The sequence below is a fragment of the Oncorhynchus clarkii genome, chromosome 1 (assembly GCF_045791955.1).
Source record: "Oncorhynchus clarkii lewisi isolate Uvic-CL-2024 chromosome 1, UVic_Ocla_1.0, whole genome shotgun sequence".
Classification (NCBI taxonomy): Eukaryota; Metazoa; Chordata; class Actinopteri; order Salmoniformes; family Salmonidae; genus Oncorhynchus; species Oncorhynchus clarkii.
Window position 1 is genome coordinate 86,107,905 of NC_092147.1, and position 21,690 is coordinate 86,129,594.

The following is a 21,690-nucleotide window of genomic DNA, read 5'->3' on the forward strand; positions in this document are numbered from 1 at the left end:
CTAAGGTACTGCATCTCAGTGCTTGAAGCGTCACTACAGTCCCTGGTTCGAATCCAGGCCCCATTACATCCGGCCGTGATTGGGAGTCCCGTAGGGCGGCGCACAATTGGAACAGCGTCGTCTGAGTCTGGCCGGTGTAGGCCGCCATTGTAAATAAGAATTTTGTTCTTCACTGACTTGCCGAGTTAAATCAAGGTTAAAGGTTAAATTAAATAACGGTTCAAAACATGATGGTTCTGTTTTAGAACAAAACGATTGGGGGGGGGGAAAAAATGTCATTTCCGAGCCCTGGTTTAAAACACCAGCTGTATTAATGTGGTTGTTTTGTCACCTAGTGGCGATGTTAAAAGACCACAGTTCCTCTTGTTTTCACCAGCTCTCTTTTCACATTCATTCTTCAGGCAGGATATGATGGACACATTCCTTCAGATAGATGTGTATCAGTTCCCACTCAGCTGCTCCGCTCCTGGCCCCTCCCGTTCCCAACTCTGTCTGTGTCCCAAACGGCACCCTATATTCCCTACAAAGTGCACTACAGAACCCGCATAGGGTTCTCGTAAAAAAGTAGTGCACTATGTAGGGGATATAGGGTGCCGTCTGGGACACATCTGTGATTTGATCAGCAGCAGCACGGCCGGCGACTGGGGAAAAAGAGGTGAAAGAAAGGACTATATCTGTGGAAATCATTAACGTAAAGAAATGTCATCTCCATCCCCTCTCTGACTGTGTCCCAAATTCCCTACATAGTACACTACCAATAGGGCTCTGGTCTAAAGTAGTGCACTGTGTAGGGAATAGGGTGCCATTTGGGACGATCTCTCTCCTGCCTGTCTGGTTCCATCCAGAGGCTCTGTGCTCCTTTTAAAAAGCAACTAGGGGCACCGCTATGATGATCCATAAAGATCAGCTCTGCAGCTTGAGGCCACATGATATATAGCTTTAATTACCCTGATACCGTCTGGCTGGCTGACTGGCTGTCTGGCTGACTGTCTGTCTGGTTGTCTGGCTGGCTGGCTGGCTGACTGGCCATGGACCTAGCTCTCAGCTGGGGTTATTTTTAGAAAAATGGTGGTGTTTATGAAAAAGTGTCTATGGATGAGGGTGTCCAGACTGCCTGTGGTTTCAGGCAGGACTTGCTTGGTCTGTGGAGCCCACACTCCCTGCCTGTCTGTGGGGGATTACTGGGCTTTACCTTACCCTGCCCACCTGTCCAGCTTCTTGATGTGTCTCCCCTCGCATGGGAACCGTGTGGTCCTCCTGTAGCTAGGTCCATGACTGGTTCTGTTCTCTGTTTACTGTAGCTAGGTCCATGGCTGGTTCTGTTCCCTGTTTACTGTAGCTAGGTCCATGGCTGGTTCTGTTCTCTGTTTACTGTAGCTAGGTCCATGGCTGGTTCTGTTCTCTGTTTACTGTAGCTAGGTCCATGGCTGGATCTTTTCTCTGTTTACTGTAGCTAGGTCCATGGCTGGTTCTGTTCTCTGTTTACTGTACTATAGCTAGGTCCATGGCTGGTTCTGTTCTCTGTTTACTGTACTATAGCTAGGTCCATGGCTGGTTCTGTTCTCTGTTTACTGTAGCTAGGTCCATGACTGGTTCTGTTCCCTGTTTACTGTACTATAGCTAGGTCCATGGCTGGTTCTGTTCTCTGTTTACTGTAGCTAGGTCCATGACTGGTTCTGTTCTCTGTTTACTGTAGCTAGGTCCATGGCTGGTTCTGTTCTCTGTTTACTGTAGCTAGGTCCATGGCTGGTTCTGTTCTCTGTTTACTGTAGCTAGGTCCATGGCTGGTTCTGTTCTCTGTTTACTGTACTATAGCTAGGTCCATGGCTGGTTCTGTTCTCTTTTTACTGTACTATAGCTAGGTCCATGGCTGGTTCTGTTCTCTGTTTACTGTAGCTAGGTCCATGGCTGGTTCTGTTTCCTGTTTACTGTAGCTAGGTCCATGGCTGGTTCTGTTCTCTGTTTACTGTAGCTAGGTCCATGGCTGGTTCTGTTCCCTGTTTACTGTAGCTAGGTCCATGGCTGGTTCTGTTCTGTTTACTGTAGCTAGGTCCATGGCTGGTTCTGTTCTCTGTTTACTGTAGCTAGGTCCATGGCTGGATCTGTTCTCTGTTTACTGTAGCTAGGTCCATGGCTGGTTCTGTTCCCTGTTTACTGTACAGTAGCTAGGTCCATTGCTGCTTTGTCTATATATTATCTCTGTAGTAAGAAAAGTGAAAAGAGGTGACTGACTATGTTGAGGTGCGAGGTGACTATGTTGAGGTGGATGGTGACTGACTACGTTGAGGTAGATGGTGACTGACTACGTTGAGGTAGATGGTGACTGACTACGTTGAGGTGGATGGTGACTGACTACGTTGAGGTGGATGGTGACTGACTACGTTGAGGTGGATGGTGACTGACTACGTTGAGGTGGATGGTGACTGACTACGTTGAGGTGGATGGTGACTGACTACGTTGAGGTGGATGGTGACTGACTACGTTGAGGTGGATGGTGACTGACTACGTTGAGGTGGATGGTGACTGACTACGTTGAGGTGGATGGTGACTGACTACGTTGAGGTGGATGGTGACTGACTACGTTGAGGTGGATGGTGACTGACTACGTTGAGGTGGATGGTGACTGACTACGTTGAGGTGGATGGTGACTGACTACGTTGAGGTGGATGGTGACTGACTACGTTGAGGTGGATGGTGACTGACTACGTTGAGGTGGATGGTGACTGACTACGTTGAGGTGGATGGTGACTGACTACGTTGAGGTGGATGGTGACTGACTACGTTGAGGTGGATGGTGACTGACTACGTTGAGGTGGATGGTGACTGACTACGTTGAGGTGGATGGTGACTGACTACGTTGAGGTGGATGGTGACTGACTTCGTTGAGGTGGATGGTGACTGACTACGTTGAGGTGGATGGTGACTGACTACGTTGAAGTGGATGGTGACTGACTTCGTTGAGGTGGATGGTGACTGACTACGTTGAGGTGGATGGTGACTGACTACGTTGAGGTGGATGGTGACTGACTACGTTGAGGTGGATGGTGACTGACTATGTTGAGGTGGATGGTGACTGACTACGTTGAGGTGGATGGTGACTGACTACGTTGAGGTGGATGGTGACTGACTACGTTGAGGTGGATGGTGACTGACTACGTTGAGGTGGATGGTGACTGACTTCGTTGAGGTGGATGGTGACTGACTACGTTGAGGTGGATGGTGACTGACTACGTTGAGGTGGATGGTGACTGACTACGTTGAGGTGGATGGTGACTGACTACGTTGAGGTGGATGGTGACTGACTACGTTGAGGTGGATGGTGACTGACTACGTTGAGGTGGATGGTGACTGACTACGTTGAGGTGGATGGTGACTGACTACGTTGAGGTGGATGGTGACTGACTACGTTGAGGTGGATGGTGACTGACTACGTTGAGGTGGATGGTGACTGACTACGTTGAGGTGGATGGTGACTGACTACGTTGAGGTGGATGGTGACTGACTACGTTGAGGTGGATGGTGACTGACTACGTTGAGGTGGATGGTGACTGACTTCGTTGAGGTGGATGGTGACTGACTTCGTTGAGGTGGATGGTGACTGACTACGTTGAGGTGGATGGTGACTGACTACGTTGAGGTGGATGGTGACTGACTACGTTGAGGTGGATGGTGACTGACTACGTTGAGGTGGATGGTGACTGACTACGTTGAGGTGGATGGTGACTGACTACGTTGAGGTGGATGGTGACTGACTACGTTGAGGTGGATGGTGACTGACTACGTTGAGGTGGATGGTGACTGACTACGTTGAGGTGGATGGTGACTGACTTCGTTGAGGTGGATGGTGACTGACTACGTTGAGGTGGATGGTGACTGACTACGTTGAGGTGGATGGTGACTGACTACGTTGAGGTGGATGGTGACTGACTACGTTGAGGTGGATGGTGACTGACTACGTTGAGGTGGATGGTGACTGACTACGTTGAGGTGGATGGTGACTGACTACGTTGAGGTGGATGGTGACTGACTACGTTGAGGTGGATGGTGACTGACTACGTTGAGGTGGATGGTGACTGACTTCGTTGAGGTGGATGGTGACTGACTACGTTGAGGTGGATGGTGACTGACTACGTTGAGGTGGATGGTGACTGACTTCGTTGAGGTGGATGGTGACTGACTACGTTGAGGTGGATGGTGACTGACTACGTTGAGGTGGATGGTGACTGACTACGTTGAGGTGGATGGTGACTGACTACGTTGAGGTGGATGGTGACTGACTACGTTGAGGTGGATGGTGACTGACTACGTTGAGGTGGATGGTGACTGACTACGTTGAGGTGGATGGTGACTGACTTCGTTGAGGTGGATGGTGACTGACTTCGTTGAGGTGGATGGTGACTGACTACGTTGAGGTGGATGGTGACTGACTACGTTGAGGTGGATGGTGACTGACTACGTTGAGGTGGATGGTGACTGACTACGTTGAGGTGGATGGTGACTGACTACGTTGAGGTGGATGGTGACTGACTACGTTGAGGTGGATGGTGACTGACTACGTTGAGGTGGGTGGTGACTGACTACGTTGAGGTGGGTGGTGACTGACTACGTTGAGGTGGATGGTGACTGACTACGTTGAGGTGGATGGTGACTGACTACGTTGAGGTGGATGGTGACTGACTACGTTGAGGTGGATGGTGACTGACTACGTTGAGGTGGATGGTGACTGACTACGTTGAGGTGGATGGTGACTGACTTCGTTGAGGTGGATGGTGAGGGGCGAGACGGGGGCAGCAAGGGGCGGAGACCCGGGGACCTGAACAACCTCGGGGACCTGAACAACCTCGGGGATGTGAACAACCTCTGGGACGTGAACAACCTCTGGGACGTGAACAACCTCGGGGACGCGAACAACCTCGGGGACGTGAACAACCTCGGGGACGTGAACAACCTCTGGGACGTGAACAACCTCTGGGACGCGATCAACCTCGGGGACGCGATCAACCTCTGGGACGCGAACAACCTCTGGGACGCGAACAACCTCTGGGACGCGAACAACCTCTGGGACGCGAACAACCTCGGAGACGCGAACAACCTCTGGGACGCGAACAACCTCTGGGACGCGAACAACCTCGGGGACGCGAACAACCTCGGGGACGCGAACAACCTCTGGGACGCGAACAACCTCGGAGACGCGAACAACCTCTGGGACGCGAACAACCTCGGGGACGCGAACAACCTCTGGGACGCAAACAACCTCGCCAGAGGGGAAATTTTATCCCGTGTCGATGCAAAAATAAATTTCCTCTGGGACGCGAACAACCTCTGGGACGCGAACAACCTCTGGGACGCGAACAACCTCGGAGACGCGAACAACCTCTGGGACGCGAACAACCTCGGGGACGCGAACAACCTCTGGGACCTCGAACAACCTCTGGGACGCGAACAACCTCTGGGACGCGAACAACCTCGCCAGAGGGGAAATTTTATCCCGTGTCGATGCAAAAATAAATTTCCTCTGGGACGCGAACAACCTTTGGGACGCGAACAACCTCTGGGACGCGAACAACCTCTGGGACGCGAACAACCTCGGAGACGCGAACAACCTCTGGGACGCGAACAACCTCTGGGACGCGAACAACCTCTGGGACGCGAACAACCTCTGGGACGCGAACAACCTCTGGGACGCGAACAACCTCGGGGACGCGAACAACCTCGCCAGAGGGGAAATTTTATCCCGTGTCGATGCAAAAATAAAGTGGCAAAGTGAGAGGGATGGTATTTCATTACTGCCAAGCACAAAACAACTGGGGCTCTTATGGGCTCTGAGGCCCCTGGATCTGACACTTCTATGCACCGCAGTGTGTGTGTGTGTGTGTGTGTGTGTGTGTGTGTGTGTGTGTGTGTGTGTGTGAGAGAGAGAGTAGGAATGAGGCCTGTCAATTCAAATATTGCTGGCATTCATTCATGTTTCTTCTCTTTTTCTTCTTGTGTGATAACCTTTGACCTTTCTCCATATTCAGTAGGTCATGTCATTAACAGCAGAGTTTGACCTTTAGGAGCTGATTGACCTGCCACTCCAGAGGACAATGGGTCCCGACAATCTTTTATTTGATTTTGAAGTAATAGCACTTTCAATTATTATGCTTTTTTAAGTTCCTATATTTCCCTGTTCCATTGTCCTGGTTCAATGTAGTGGTCAGAAATGACGTCCTTTGTGGAAGTCAATGAAGTGACATTAAAACCCTTTTCTGCAGTGGCGTGAAACAGGGTCACGCATGACGTTCTTCAGAGGTCTCAAAACTGTTCCAATTCCCCAGAAAAATAAATCAATGAACGGAGAAAAAAATTATACCTTTTTAGTAGGTGAATGTGCACCTCCGTTTATGTTTCCCTGATGCACAATAGAGAAGCCAATGTAAGGAGGAAGTCGTGACGCAGCTCTGTGGTTACTCTAGACGACTTGTTATCCATGGACAGGAAATTAAAGAGACAAGGGAATCACTGAGGCTGTGTGACCCAAATGGCACCCTGTCACCTACATAGTGCACTACGGGTGCGTTCTATAGGGAATAGGGTAGCCAACTGGGATGTGGCCTAAAAGTCTAAGTGTTCCCTTTATCTACAGTGATGCGATTTGAGCTCTTGTACTCATTTAATTGAGCCTTTCATTAAATGAGGTCCTTAACCCTCAGCTCACAATGAGAGTCGGTGAGGGGAGCAAGTCAGTGTCCTAAATGTTCTCCATTCCCTAAATATGTCTATATTTCACTTTTATTTCACTAGGAAAGTCGGTTAAGAACAAATTCTTATTTACAATGACGGCCTACCAAAAGCCCTCCTGCAGGGACTGGGGCTGGGATTAAAATAATAAATACAATATAAATATATATATATATAAATACATATATAAATACATATATAAATACATCATGCCTTTCTTTCGACCACTATGTAGGTGATAGGGGGCCATTTTGGACATGCGTTGTTACACAGATTGAACACCAACTGTACAGTGACCTACACAAATAAATAATAACACCTGGAAGGACGTCTGAGGAAGTGGTAATGTGGCTTCCTGGAAATTAGCATTTGATTCCATTCCATTGGTGGCTGTCAGGCCTCACGTGGCTGTCAGGCCTCACGTGGCTGTCAGGCCTCACGTGGCTGTCAGGCCTCACGTGGCTGTCAGGCCTCACGTGGCTGTCAGGCCTCACGTGGCAGCTGAGCGGACTTGAAGGCAGTTTCTTTCAGACCCGTCTCTGCATTAATGCACTGTTCTATTGTTCCGTGGAATGAGTAGAACCCGGAACATAACATTTAGAACACTTGAAGGTCTTTTAGTTCCTAGACTCGTTATACAGAGGGAACTGTTCCCAATGAACTTGATTCATTCTCAATGCCTTGAGAAGAAATAGCAGTCGCACGTCATTATGGAGAAGTGGCGTGCTCTTGACCATGAATGGACTTTGTCCTCTTATGGTTTCTGCTTAAACTCTTAAACTCCTCCTCCTGAGTGAAATACTGTGCATTTACAGAAATATAACTAGATATAACTAAATAGAAGGAGAGGAATCAGGGAGGAGGTATCCTCTGTAGGGGACTAGAAGGAGAGGAGGCAGGGAGGAGGTATCCTCTGTAGGGGACTAGAAGGAGAGGAGTCAGGGAGGTGGTATCCTCTGTAGGGGACTAGAAGGAGAGGAGTCAGGGAGGTGGTATCCTCTGTAGGGGACTAGAAGGAGAGGAGGCAGGGAGGAGGTATCCTCTGTAGGGGACTAGAAGGAGAGTAGGAGGGAGGAGGTATCCTCTGTAGGGGACTGATGAATGGATGCTTGTGCTAATATGGGTGGGCAGGGCTGTTACAGAGGAACTCTGAGTGGCCCTTTTACCTCGGCAACCCCGGTGCCTGCTAATTGAGTCCATATGTCCAGGAGCAGACATGCAGGTCCTCTCAGTCCACATACTAGGTCCTCTCAGCAGACATACAGGTCCTCTCAGTCCACATACTAGGTCCTCTCAGTCCACATACTAGGTCCTCTCAGTCCACATACTAGGTCCTCTCAGCAGACATACAGGTCCTCTCAGTCCACATACTAGGTCCTCTCAGCAGACCTGAGTTCAAATTCTATTTGAAATCTTTCTAATACTTGAAAGATTTACTAGAGTCTGCCTGAAGTGCCAGATGGGTGGGGGTTTAGTTTAGTCTGCCTGGAGTGCTAGATGGGCGGGGGTTTAGTTTAGTCTGCCTGGAGTGCCAGATGAGCGGGGGTTTAGTTTAGTCTGCCTGGAGTGCCAGATGGATGGGTTTAGTTTAGTCTGCCTGGAGTGCTAGATGGGCGGGGGTTTAGTTTAGTCTGCCTGGGGTGCCAGATGGATGGGTTTAGTTTTAGTCTGCCTGGAGTGCTAGATGGGTGGGGGTTTAGTTTAGTCTGCCTGGAGTGCCAGATGGGTGGGGGTTTAGTTTAGTCTGCCTGGAGTGCCAGATGGGCGGGGGTTTAGTTTAGTCTGCCTGGAGTGCCAGATGGGCGGGGGTTTAGTTTAGTCTGCCTGGAGTGCCAGATGGGCGGGGGTTTAGTTTAGTCTGCCTGGAGTGCCAGATGGGCGGGGGTTTAGTTTTAGTCTGCCTGGAGTGCTAGATGGGCGGGGGTTTAGTTTAGTCTGCCTGGAGTGCCAGATGGGCGGGGGTTTAGTTTAGTCTGCCTGGAGTGCCAGATGGGCGGGGGTTTAGTTTAGTCTGCCTGGAGTGCCAGATGGGCGGGGGTTTAGTTTTAGTCTGCCTGGAGTGCTAGATGGGCGGGGGTTTAGTTTAGTCTGCCTGGAGTGCTAGATGGGCGGGGGTTTAGTTTAGTCTGCCTGGAGTGCCAGATGGGTGGGGGTTTAGTTTAGTCTGCCTGGGGTGCCAGATGGATGGGTTTAGTTTTAGTCTGCCTGGAGTGCTAGATGGGCGGGGGTTTAGTTTAGTCTGCCTGGAGTGCCAGATGGGCGGGGGTTTAGTTTTAGTCTGCCTGGAGTGCTAGATGGGCGGGGGTTTAGTTTAGTCTGCCTGGAGTGCTAGATGGGCGGGGGTTTAGTTTAGTCTGCCTGGAGTGCCAGATGGGTGGGGGTTTAGTTTAGTCTGCCTGGGGTGCCAGATGGATGGGTTTAGTTTTAGTCTGCCTGGAGTACTAGATGGGTGGGGGTTTAGTTTAGTCTGCCTGGGGTGCCAGATGGATGGGTGTAGTTTTAGTCTGCCTGGAGTGCTAGATGGGCGGGGGTTTAGTTTAGTCTGCCTGGAGTGCTAGATGGGCGGGGGTTTAGTTTAGTCTGCCTGGAGTGCTAGATGGGTGGGGGTTTAGTTTAGTCTGCCTGGAGTGCTAGATGGGCGGGGGTTTAGTTTAGTCTGCCTGGAGTGCCAGATGAGCGGGGGTTTAGTTTAGTCTGCCTGGAGTGCTAGATGGATGGGTTTGCAGTTTTCTATTGGTTCCATCTCACCAGGCAAGCTCAATCGAGCCCAGATTAAGTATTATAATCCAGATCTAATACTACTGTAGTGTCTCTCTCTCTCTGTCCTTATTAGACAGGCAGGGGAAGGGGAATGCTTCAACGGTATGTGTCCCACTGGCACCATATTCTCTATATATGACTTTAGACTAGAACCCTATGGACCCTGGTTATAACCAGGAGCACCTATTCCCTTTATAGGGCCCTGGTTATAACCAGGAGTACCTATTCCCTTTATAGGGCACTACTTATAACCAGGAGCACATATTCCCTTTATAGGGCACTACTTATAACCAGGAGCACCTATTCCCTTTATAGGGCCCTGGTTATAACCAGGAGCACCTATTCCCTTTATAGGGCCCTGGTTATAACCAGGAGCACCTATTCCCTTTACAGGGCACTACTTATAACCAGGAGCACCTATTCCGTTTTTATAGGGCACTACTTTATAAAGGGAATAGGTGCTCCTGGTCATTAAAAGTGAACTTCAAGTATAATATTAGTACCTTCTGCTCATTAATTCAACTTGAACCTTTGTCATTAATCCTCGATGGACAATGAAACAACTCAGCAATTAGTGAGACACACAGCTTTAAATAAAGAGCAGGCTGTAAGGGTTTTCTTCCGCTGAAGGAGAGGAGGACCAAAATGCAGCGTGGTTAGTGTTCAACATCTTTAATATAGACGATAACCGAGAACACTACAAAAATACAAAACAACACATGTGAAAACCGAAACAGTCCTGTCTGGTGCAATGACACAAAGACAGAAGACAAACCACCCACAAAACCCAACACAAAACAGGCTACCTAAATATGGTTCCCAATCAGAGACAATGACTAACACCTGCCTCTGAGAATCATATCAGGCCAAACAACTAACCCAACATAGAAACACACAACATAGAATGCCCACTCAGCTCACGTCCTGACCAACACTAAAACAAAGAAAACACAAAAGAACTGTGGTCAGAACGTGACACAGACTCTTTCCACACCACCCATATTTTAACCCCAGCAGTGTCCCCTCCCATATTTTAACCCCAGCAGTGTCCCCTCCCATATTTTAACCCCAGCAGTGTCCCCTCCCATATTTTAACCCCAGCAGTGTCCCCTCCCATATTTTAACCCCAGCAGTGTCCCCTCCCATATTTTAACCCCAGCAGTGTCCCCTCCCATATTTTAACCCCAGCAGTGTCCCCTCCCATATTTTAACCCCAGCAGTGTCCCCTCCCATATTTTAACCCCAGCAGTGTCACCTCCCTTATTTTAACCCCAGCAGTGTCACTTCCCATATTTTAACCCCAGCAGTGTCACTTCCCATATTTGAACCCCAGCAGTGTCACCTCCCATATTTTAAACCTAGCAGTGTCACCTCCCATATTTTAAACCTAGCAGTGTCACCTCCCATATTTTAAACCCAGCAGTGTCACCACCCTCAACTTAATGAATCACACACTTTTCAATTGATTGGGATTAGTTACTGTGCCAGTTTACAGATCAGCGTGCGTGCGTGTGTGTGTGTGTGTGCTCGCGCTCCTTTGTTTAGTAAGCCGGGGTTAGGGTTGCCCTCTTCTAACGAGCTGTGCTCTGTCCTTCGCTGTGAGGAGGGGAGGGGGACATGCCTGAAGGGGATTACCAGAGACCCTCTGGTTCCATCCCACACGGCGCCCAAATTCCCTACATAGTGCCCTACTTTGACCTGGGCCCGCAGTGCACTATGTAGGGAACAGGGTGATCTATAGAATGGAGCCCTGTGTGAGAAAGGAAAGACCTCTCTGTGTACTAGTGCCAGCCCAGTGTACTAGTGCCAGCCCAGTGTACTAGTGCCAGCCCAGTGTACTGGTGCCAGCCCAGTGTACTAGTGCTAGCCCAGTGTACTAGTGCTAGCCCAGTGTACTAGTGCTAGCCCAGTGTACTAGTGCCAGCCCAGTGTACTAGTGCCAGCCCAGTGTGTACTAGTGCTAGCCCAGTGTGTACTAGTGCCAGCCCAGTGTGTACTAGTGCTAGCCCAGTGTACTAGTGCCAGCCCAGTGTGTACTAGTGCCAGCCCAGTGTACTAGTGCCAGCCCAGTGTACTAGTGCCAGCCCAGTGTGCTAGTGCCAGCCCAGTGTGCTAGTGCCAGCCCAGTGTACTAGTGCCAGCCTAGTGTACTAGTGCCAGCCCAGTGTACTAGTGCCAGCCCAGTGTACTAGTGCCAGCCTAGTGTACTAGTGCCAGCCCAGTGTGTACTAGTGCTAGCCCAGCTCTGGGGTTTAACAGAGAAACTGATCCTCTTTAACGTCAACTGTTTAAGAGGTTACGGACCCTTGCTCAATCGCAGTTCCGCTACTGTAATACAACAACTGTATACTGTAAACACTGTTATTAGGGTTGCTGTAATCCAGTTGTGCTGTAGAATTATCCTTCTTCATAGCACACCCAGTGGAGAGACTAGAGTTCAAAGGTCAGCACCTCAACTTTCTACTATCAGTAATGTGTGTTATCTCTGTTTCTAGTAAATCCAGTCCATGTGGATTAATGGACTGGTATAAGCATTAGCTCTCACAACAGTCGTTGGGTGTGTCCCAAATGACCCTCTAGTCTTTATATAGTGTATATAGGGGATAGGGTGCAGTTTGGGACATAAACCAGGAGCAGTTAAGCATTCAGAGTTATAAGGTGGACTTGAGCCTCTCCCTTTCTCAGAGTCTCTGTTATTACTCTCTAGTCCTATCTGTGGGAGCCACATGGGGTTCTCTGTATGACTGAGGTTATGTGGATACTAGGGATGACTTGAGGACTCTGACTCTGACTGACTGACTCTGACTGACTGACTGACTGACTAACTGACTAACTCTGACGGACTGACTGAATAACTGACTGGCTGACTAACTGACTGACTCACTCTGACTGACTGACTGACTGAAGACTGACTGACTCACTGACTGACTGACTCTGACTAAATGACTAACTGACTCTGACTGACTGAAAACTGACTGACTGACTGACTCTGACGGACTGACTGACTCTGACTGACTGACTGACGGACTGACTCTGATGGACTGACTGACTCTGACTGACTGACTCTGACTGACTGACTGACTCTGACTGACTGACTCTGATGGACTGACTGACTCTGATGGACTGACTGACTCTGACGGACTGACTGACTCTGACGGACTGACTGACTGACTCTGACTGACTGACTCTGACGGACTGACTGACTGACTCTGACTGACTGACTCTGACTACTCCACATCTTCATCCTAGTGTTTCTCCATCGTCATCCGCTGGCGTTTCTCTACTCTGTTACATGATCCACAGATGGAGTGAGTTGATGGAGTGAGTTGATCCACAGATGGAGTGAGTTGATGGAGTGAGTTGATCCACAGATTGAGTGAGTTGATGGCTTGACGCCTGTCTCTGTCTGCTGTCAGGTACATTGGGATTTGGCTGTCAACATGACGGAACATTTTAATGCTTTTTAAAACAACAACACGTCAACTCCTAATTGACAGATGACTTCCTGTTTTTAATTCAATGCACATTTAGGGTTTTTATGGTGTGATGTGTTGTCCTCGAGGAGCATGCAGAAAACGTCTGTCTGTTGTATGGGAGGAGGTGTCAAGAAGTGTGCAGTCACAGCTGATCTTTGTGTGTGTGTGCTGTGCAGGTGTGTGTGTGTGCTGTGCAGGTGTGTGTGTGTGTGCTGTGCAGGTGTGTGTGTGTGTGCTGTGCAGGTGTGTGTGTGTGCTGTGCAGGTGTGTGTGTGTGCTGTGCAGGTGTGTGTGTGTGTGTGTGCTGTGCAGGTGTGTGTGTGTGTGTGTGTGTGTGTGTCTCTGTCTATCTGGAGCACACGTGTCTGCCAGGAATGGGCTCTGTGTTATATTCAGACTGAAGAGAGAGTTGCGAGGAGGGTGAGCACGCTGAACTAGTGTTGCCTCAGAGCCTTCTGGGAAGGCAAGGTGCACAGGGGGATCAGGGTCCTGTTCAATAGGCACCAAACGGAGGAGAACACACTGAAATAGGAAGAGGGACTTCCTGGGTCATGTTCATTAGTGCACACTGTAGCAAACCATAGAAAATGGTATTCAGTTGCAAATTAGCACTTCTTAAGTTCAGGTTGTCCCTACCCATTTTGTTTTGTTTTCTTCCGTTTAGTTTCTAATGAAAAAGTTTTTGCTACGCTGTGCACTAATGAATATGGGCCTCACACGGTTCTCAGATAGACGGACAGAATTCACGTGTTGCCCGGTTAGATCAGTTGTCAGAAGAGACCAGAGGAGAGGAGAGGAGACGAGACCAGAGGAGAGGAGAGGAGAGGAGACGAGACCAAAGGAGTGGAGAGGAGAGGAGAGGAGAGGAGAGGAGAGGAGAGGGGACCAGAGGAAAGGAAAGGAGAGGAGAGGGGACCAGAGGAGAGGAGAGGAAAGGAGAGGAGAGGGGACCAGAGGAGAGGAGAGGAAAGGAGAGGAGAGGGGACCAGAGGAGAGGAGAGGAAAGGAGAGGAGAGGTGACCAGAGGAGAGGAGAGGAAAGGAGAGGAGAGGGGACCAGAGCAGAGGAGAGGAGAGGAGAGGAGAGGAGAGGAGGGGAGAGGGGACCAAAGGAGAGGAGAGGTGAGGAGAGGAGAGGGGACCAGAGGAGAGGAGGGGGGACAAGAGCAGAGGAGAGGAAAGGAGAGGAGAGGGGACCAGAGGAGAGGAGAGGGGACCAGAGCAGAGGAGAGGAAAGGAGAGGAGAGGAAAGGAGAGACGAGGAGAGGGGAGGAGAGGAGAGGAGAGGGAACCAGAGGAGAGGAGAGGGTACCAGAGCAGAGGAAAGGAGAGGGGACCAGAGGAGAGGAGAGGAGAGGAGAGGAGAGGGGACCAGAGGAGAGGAGAGGAGAGGGGACCAGAGGAGAGGAGAGGGGACCAGAGCAGAGGAGAGGAAAGGAGAGGATAGGGGACCAGAGGAGAGGAGAGGAGAGGGGAGGAGAGGAGAGGGGACCAGAGGAGAGGAGAGGGGACCAGAGCAGAGGAAAGGAGAGGGGACCAGAGGAGAGGAGGTGGGACCAGAGCAGAGGAGAGGAAAGGAGAGGAGAGGGGACCAGAGGAGAGGAGAGGAGAGGAGAGGGGACCAGAGGAGAGGAGAGGAGAGGAAAGGAGAGGCGAGGGGAGGAGAGGAGAGGGGACCAGAGCAGAGGAGAGGAGAGGGTACCAGAGCAGAGGAGAGGGGACCAGAGGAGAGGAGAAGGATGCATCTACATTATGTTTTTAAAATATGACATGCCTTTATTATGTTATGCGCCGGCCACCGACGTCTGCACAACGTTTAACAACCTCAGTCTGACGTCCCAAATGGCACCCTATTCCCTTGATATAGTTACTCGGTCTTAGTTCATCTTGTCACAAGTAGGCCACTATATAGGGAATAGGGTTCAATTTGGGACAGAACCTCGGAACACTGTGATCTCTCGCTTTTCCCGCCCCTGTTTGGGAGTGGACAGGAAGTACCACTGACTCCTTCACGGAGGCGGTGTCTTTCCCGCCCCTGTTTGGGAATGGACAGGAAGTACCACTGACTCCTTCACGGAGGCGGTGTCTTTCCCGCCCCTGTTTGGGAATGGACAGGAAGTACCACTGACTCCTTCACGGAGGCGGTGTCTTTCCCGCCCCTGTTTGGGAATGGACAGGAAGTACCACTGACTCCTTCACGGTGTCTTTCCCGCCCCTGTTTGGGAATGGACAGGAAGTACCACTGACTCCTTCACGGTGTCTATCCCGCCCCTGTTTGGGAATGGACAGGAAGTACCAGTGACTCTTTCACGGAGGCGGTGTCTATAGGTGTTTATTTCCACCAGTCCACCTGTTTATTATCTGTTGACATTGTAAAAGGACCAGTTTTCTTTAGCCCCAATGCGCCATAGAATGTTTCTTAGTTTGTCCTTATACAGTTAGTGTGACCTTTTTTAAATTGCAATTCATTTAATTTCGCAACATTTTCTATCAGACCCCAAACACACCTCATTCTGGCAGTTACAAATATTAATTATCATGTCGTCTTAATACATTCTGCTTTCTGCTCAGACTGCTGATGCTACAGGGAGCTAGCCTCAAACTCCCTCCTGTCCCTCCTCACTCCTCTACCCCCCTCCTCACCCCTCAACTCCCTCCTGTCCCCCCTTTCCCCTCTACCCCTCTACCCCCCTACTCACCCCTCAACTCCTTCCTGTCCCTCCTCACCACACAGAAGCATTAGTACTCTGTTCCAGGGTTAGCTCACCCCTCTACCCCCCCCCAACCCCCCTCCAACCTTGCCACTACAAACACTCTGAAGCATTAGTACTCCGTTCCAGGGTTAGCTCAAGGCCCAAAGCAATCAAAGCTTCACATTAAAAACCTTCGTTCTTGACATTGACTAATGGGGCTACATCCCAAATGGCTCCCTATATAGTCCACGGTTTTTCACCATAATCCCTATGGGCCCTGGTAAAAGAAGCAGTGCATTAAATAGGGAATAGGGTGCAGTTTGGGATGAAACCGCTGCTAGAAGAGTCTTGTCAGCAGATACCATGGTGCCAGTAACCAGTTATTGAAAAAGGACCCCATTATCAAGGTTACTCAGCGTAGAGAGAGAACGAGGTAAATGATTGTCATTGGATTCCGTCTGATGTTTGTTTTCTTCAGTTCACTTCCTGATTGCTAGGTTAGGCTTTTCAGTTAGACATAAAGTTGGAGAGTGGAGAACGAGTAAAAATGAATGCCCACTTTGATACTTGATACTTATCTGCTACTGCACCAAACGGAGGAGAACACACTGAAATAGGAAGAGGGACTTCCTGGGTCATGTTCATTAGTGCACACCGTAGCAACCCGTAGCAAATAGTATTCCGTTGTAAATTAGCGCTTCTTAAGTTCAGGTTGTCCCTACCCGTTTCTGTTTTCTTCCATTTAGTTTTAATGAATACGGGACCTCGACATCCGGCCTGGCTGCCAAGTGGGTTGGTCTATGCCCTCCATGGCTGCACGCCTGCCCAGTCATGTGAAATCCATAGATTAGGGCCTAATGAATTTATTTTAATAGACTGATTTCCTTATAAAACTGTGACTCAGTATTTTAGAAATGGTTTCATGTTGTGTTTATATTTTTGCTAGACACCCCATTTTCATATATTTCTATAGGTTTTAAATTAGATTTGAATCAAAACTGTAACTCGGCCACTAAGGAACATTCACTGTCCTCATGGTAAACAACTCCAGTGTAGATTTGGCCCTGTGTTTTAGGTTATTGTCGTGCTGAAAGGTGAATTCATCTCCCTGTGTCTGGTGGAAAGAAGGCTGAACTAGGTTTTCCTCTAGGATTTGCCTGTACTTAGTGCCATTCTGTTTATTTTTTTTATCCTGAAAAACGATTACAAGCATACCCATAACATGATGCAGCCACCACTATGCTTGAAAATATGGAGAGTGGTACTCATGTTCTGTGAAAATTCAATACATTACTAACACTTTGTATTCAGGACAGAAAGTGAATTGCTTTACCACATTTTGTGCAGTAGTACTTTAGTGCCTTGTTGCAAACAGGATGCATGTTTTGGAATATTTGTATTCTGTACAGGCTTCCTTCTTTTCACTCTGTCATTTAGGTTAGTATTGTGGAGTAACTACAATGTTGTTAAATCCATCCTCAGTTTTCTCCCGTCACAGCCATTAAACTCTGTAACTGTTTTAAAGTCACCATTGGCCTCATGGTGAAACCCCTGAGCGGTTTCCTTCCTCTCCTGCAACTGAGTTAGGAAGGACGCCTCTAACTTTGTAGTGACTGGGTGTATTGATACACCATCCAAAGTGTAATGAATAAGGTTGGCTTTTTACCCCAGTTTACCCCAAAATTGACCCGTGTTACATTTAGTCCCACTCTCCCCTATTCACTCACAGCAAATTGCAAAGTGGTAACATGTTAACCATGCCGCTGCTAAAAAGTCTGGCTTTAAAATTACGCAGTTTGCGCATATTTAGGAGTTGCGAAATAACCAAAGTAGGAATGGAAAGCTGGGATCTACCTTTTTTTTAAACAATGGCCATTAAAACTGCAGTTTTCCCTGCGATTGGAAATGCACCTCGGGAGGAATATTTATCTCGCATAGAACACATGTAACAGTATAACTTTAGACCGTCCCCTCGCCCATACCCGGGCTCGAACCAGGGACCCTCTGCACACATCAACAACAGTCACCCCACGAAGCATCGTTACCCATCGCTCCACAAAAGCCGCGGCGCTTGCAGGGCAAGGGGAACCACTACTTCAAGGTCTCAGAGCAAGTGACGTCACCGATTGAAACGCTATTTAGCACGCACCGCCGCTAACTAAGCTAGCCGTTTCACATCCGTTACACTAGCACCACCGCTAACTAGCTAGCCGTTTCACATCCTTTACACTAGCACCACCGCTAACTAAGCTAGCCGTTTCACATCCGTTACACTAGCACCACCGCTAACTAGCTAGCCGTTTCACATCCGTTACACTAGCATCACCGCTAACTAAGTTAGCCGTTTCACATCCGTTACACTAGCACCACCGCTAACTAGCTAGCCGTTTCACATCCGTTACACTAGCACCACCGCTAACTAAGTTAGCCGTTTCACATCCGTTACACTAGCACCACCGCTAACTAGCTAGCCGTTTCACATCCGTTACACTAGCATCACCGCTAACTAAGCTAGCCGCTACACATCCGTTACACTAGCACCACCGCTAACTAGTTAGCCGTTTCACATCCGTTACACTAGCACCACCGCTAACTAGTTAGCCGTTTCACATCCGTTACACACACACAACAACAAGCCGGCAAGGTAGATCAACTATTTATTAGAATATAGTGTTGTCTGATTTCTCTGTTCATTACTCGTTTTATTGGCAGAGGAAAAGTATATTCTAGCATCTTCAAAGTGCGCCTCGGCAGAAATCATTTTTCATGTTCCATGTTTATTTGCCGTGATGGCAATCATTTAGATTTGATGAGTCAGAAACACTGCTGTGCACAGTCCTGGGTTCCCTGAAAATCATAGCAAATCATTTAGATTTGATGAGTCGGAAACACTGCTGTGCACAGTCCTGGGTTCCCTGAAAATCATAGCAAATCATTTAGATGTTTGATGAGTCGGAAACACTGCTGTGCACAGTCCTGGATTCCCTGAAAATCATAGCAAATCATTTCTTTGTCCTATGAAGTGTGGAAAACGTTGGTATTGTTAGCCCTCATTTGCTCACCCATTATTTCTGAAGGTTAAATGTCAACCGAGACCGAGATGGTATAAATGATATCCCAGGAGTCATTAGTGCGTAGAGAGGTATTGAATGGTTGGCTACAGTTCTAGCCTATTAGAGAAGACATACCTGACCTTTTGTCTGCTCTATGTGGTTACCTGGCTATTAAGGCCCGGTTGAAAGGGTTGCATTTACTCTCACCAGGCTGTGCTGTGTTCATGCTTGGCCAAACAGACACCACGGAAAATAATGATAATACACTATAGTACTGAGAAGGCACTATATTTACTGTGTGTGATCTGATTCCCGATGAATTGAACCCATGACCTTCACGTTGCTAGTGACACAGTGTTTACCGATCGGACCACACCCATAATAATGACTTCTCTTTTCCCATGATTCCCCCTGATCAGAAGTAGGTGAGATATGTCTAGAGGTCAGTCATTATATTATTTATCTAGTTAAGAACAAATCTTATTTACAATGACGGCCTAGGAACAGTGGGTTAACTGGTCTAGGAACAGTGGGTTAACTGGTCTAGGAACAGTGGGTTAACTGGTCTAGGAACAGTGGGTTAACTGGTCTAGGAACAGTGGGTTAACTGGTCTAGGAACAGTGGGTTAACTGGTCTAGGAACAGTGGGTTAACTGGTCTAGGAACAGTGGGTTAACTGGTCTAGGAACAATGGGTTAACTGCCTGTTCAGGGGCAGAACGACAGATTTCTTTTTTACCTTGTTCTGAGATTAGATTTTTACCTTGCTCAGGGATTCGATCTAGCAACCTTTTGGTTACTGGCCCAACGCTCTAACCACTAGGCTACCTGCCTCCCCAATCTCATAGTAGTCTGATCCACAACATGAATTAAAGGAATAGTTCACCTAAAATAAAGTCTTGTTTCTTCTGCACCTTGTATTAGTTTCCGTTGTAGTGAGGACGCTGTTGTTCACTTGAACTAAAATAACTTTTAAATGTTTTTATGGTTACAGTTCTCATCCTTTGGTGTGTCATTTATAATGACTCTCCTCTTTCCGCGATTCCCCTACAGATTAAAAGTGGTAAGAGTGAGAAGGAGGTGCAGCAGCTGCATCTGAAGAGTGTCCAGTATCTGGAGCGTTACATGTACCTGATCCTCTTCAACAGCTACCTGCATCTGGAGAAGAAAAACTCCTGGCAACGATCCTTCACCACCTGGATGCAACAGGTTGGTGGGCCTCCCGTTCATTCACACAGCACAACTCACAGTGGAATAACGTAGCTGGCCTAGAATAGAAGAGACTGGATGCAACAGGTTGGTGGGCCTCCCGTTCATTCACACAGCACAACTCACAGTGGAATAACGTAGCTGGCCTAGAATAGAAGAGACTGGATGCAACAGGTTGGTGGGCCTCCCGTTCATTCACACAGCACAACTCACAGGGGAATAACGTAGCTGGCCTAGAATAGAAGAGACTGGATGCAACAGGTTGGTGGGCCTCCCGTTCATTCACACAGCACAACTCACAGTGGAATAACGTAGCTTGCCTAGAATAGAAGAGACTGGATGCAACAGGTTGGTGGGCCTCCCGTTCATTCACACAGCACAACTCAGAGGGGAATAACGTAGCTGGCCTAGAATAGAAGAGACTGGATGCAACAGGTTGGTGGGCCTCCCGTTCATTCACACAGCACAACTCAGAGGGGAATAACGGAGCTGGCCTAGAATAGAAGAGACTGGATGCAACAGGTTGGTGGGCCTCCCGTTCATTCACACAGCACAACTCACAGGGGAATAACGGAGCTGGCCTAGAATAGAAGAGACTGGATGCAACAGGTTGGTGGGCCTCCCGTTCATTCACACAGCACAACTCACAGGGGAATAACGTAGCTGGCCTAGAATAGAAGAGACTGGATGCAACAGGTTGGTGGGCCTCCCGTTCATTCACACAGCACAACTCACAGTGGAATAACGTAGCTGGCCTAGAATAGAAGAGACTGGATGCAACAGGTTGGTGGGCCTCCCGTTCATTCACACAGCACAACTCACAGTGGAATAACGTAGCTGGCCTAGAATAGAAGAGACTGGATGCAACAGGTTGGTGGGCCTCCCGTTCATTCACACAGCACAACTCAGAGGGGAATAACGTAGCTGGCCTAGAATAGAAGAGACTGGACTAGACTGGGCTGGAATAGAATAGAATAGAATAGATCTTCATTGGGTTGGCCTCCCATTCACACAGCAGAACAGTAGAAACACTGACCCAATGGTACATTCTGACCCATAATGAGGTTATATAATTACATTCATCATTACTACAGTGCTGGGGTGGATTAGAATAGAATAGATCTTCATTGGGTTGGCCTCCCATTCACACAGCAGAACAGTAGAAACACTGACCCAATGGTAAATTCTGACCCATAATGAGGTTATATAATTACATTCATCATTACTACAGAGCTGGGGTGGATTATAGTTCATTTCAGTCAATTCAGGAACTAAACTGAAATATCAATTCCAAATACATTTTCCCCCCATTTTGCTTTTCAAATAGGAAAATTGCATTTCAATGAGGGAAAATTCAACGTAACCCGGTCACATTCATCAACTAAATAGGTGAACTAAATGTACTTTTATCTTAATTTTTAAAAATAAGATATGATCCAACATCAACGGCCAGTTATTACTGTTTTTGTATAATGTTGTATTCTTATATCCAGTTGTCAGATTTCCTCGTTTCGGTTTCTTTGACCTCTACCGGTCCAATGAAATCTCAGAATAATGCTGCTGTGGCTTATGAAGGAAAAGGACCCCGTCAGCCCTTTTCTGTGCAGTGAGGAAACATGTGGCAGGTTTCCAGACCCAGGCTATCTGATATCTGATCCACGGCACATACAACCAACCCCCCTCTGCACCCCTCGCTCCTCCTCACAGACTGACACGTTCATCAATTCCAGCAGCTTCATACAAGGCCAGCTGAGAATCAATTCCAGCAGCTTCATACAAGG

General features: G+C 48.4%; 1 protein-coding gene across 1 annotated transcript in view; it reads left to right on the forward strand.

Moving 5' to 3' along the window:
• Window positions 1–21,690, forward strand: part of LOC139418129 (paladin-like) — a 152,679-nt gene that overhangs the window by 101,550 nt on the left and 29,439 nt on the right. Inside the window, exon 19 of the mRNA XM_071167345.1 lies at window positions 19,754–19,909. Coding sequence (XP_071023446.1) covers window positions 19,754–19,909 — 156 coding nt within the window. The remainder of the gene's footprint in view (window positions 1–19,753; window positions 19,910–21,690) is intronic.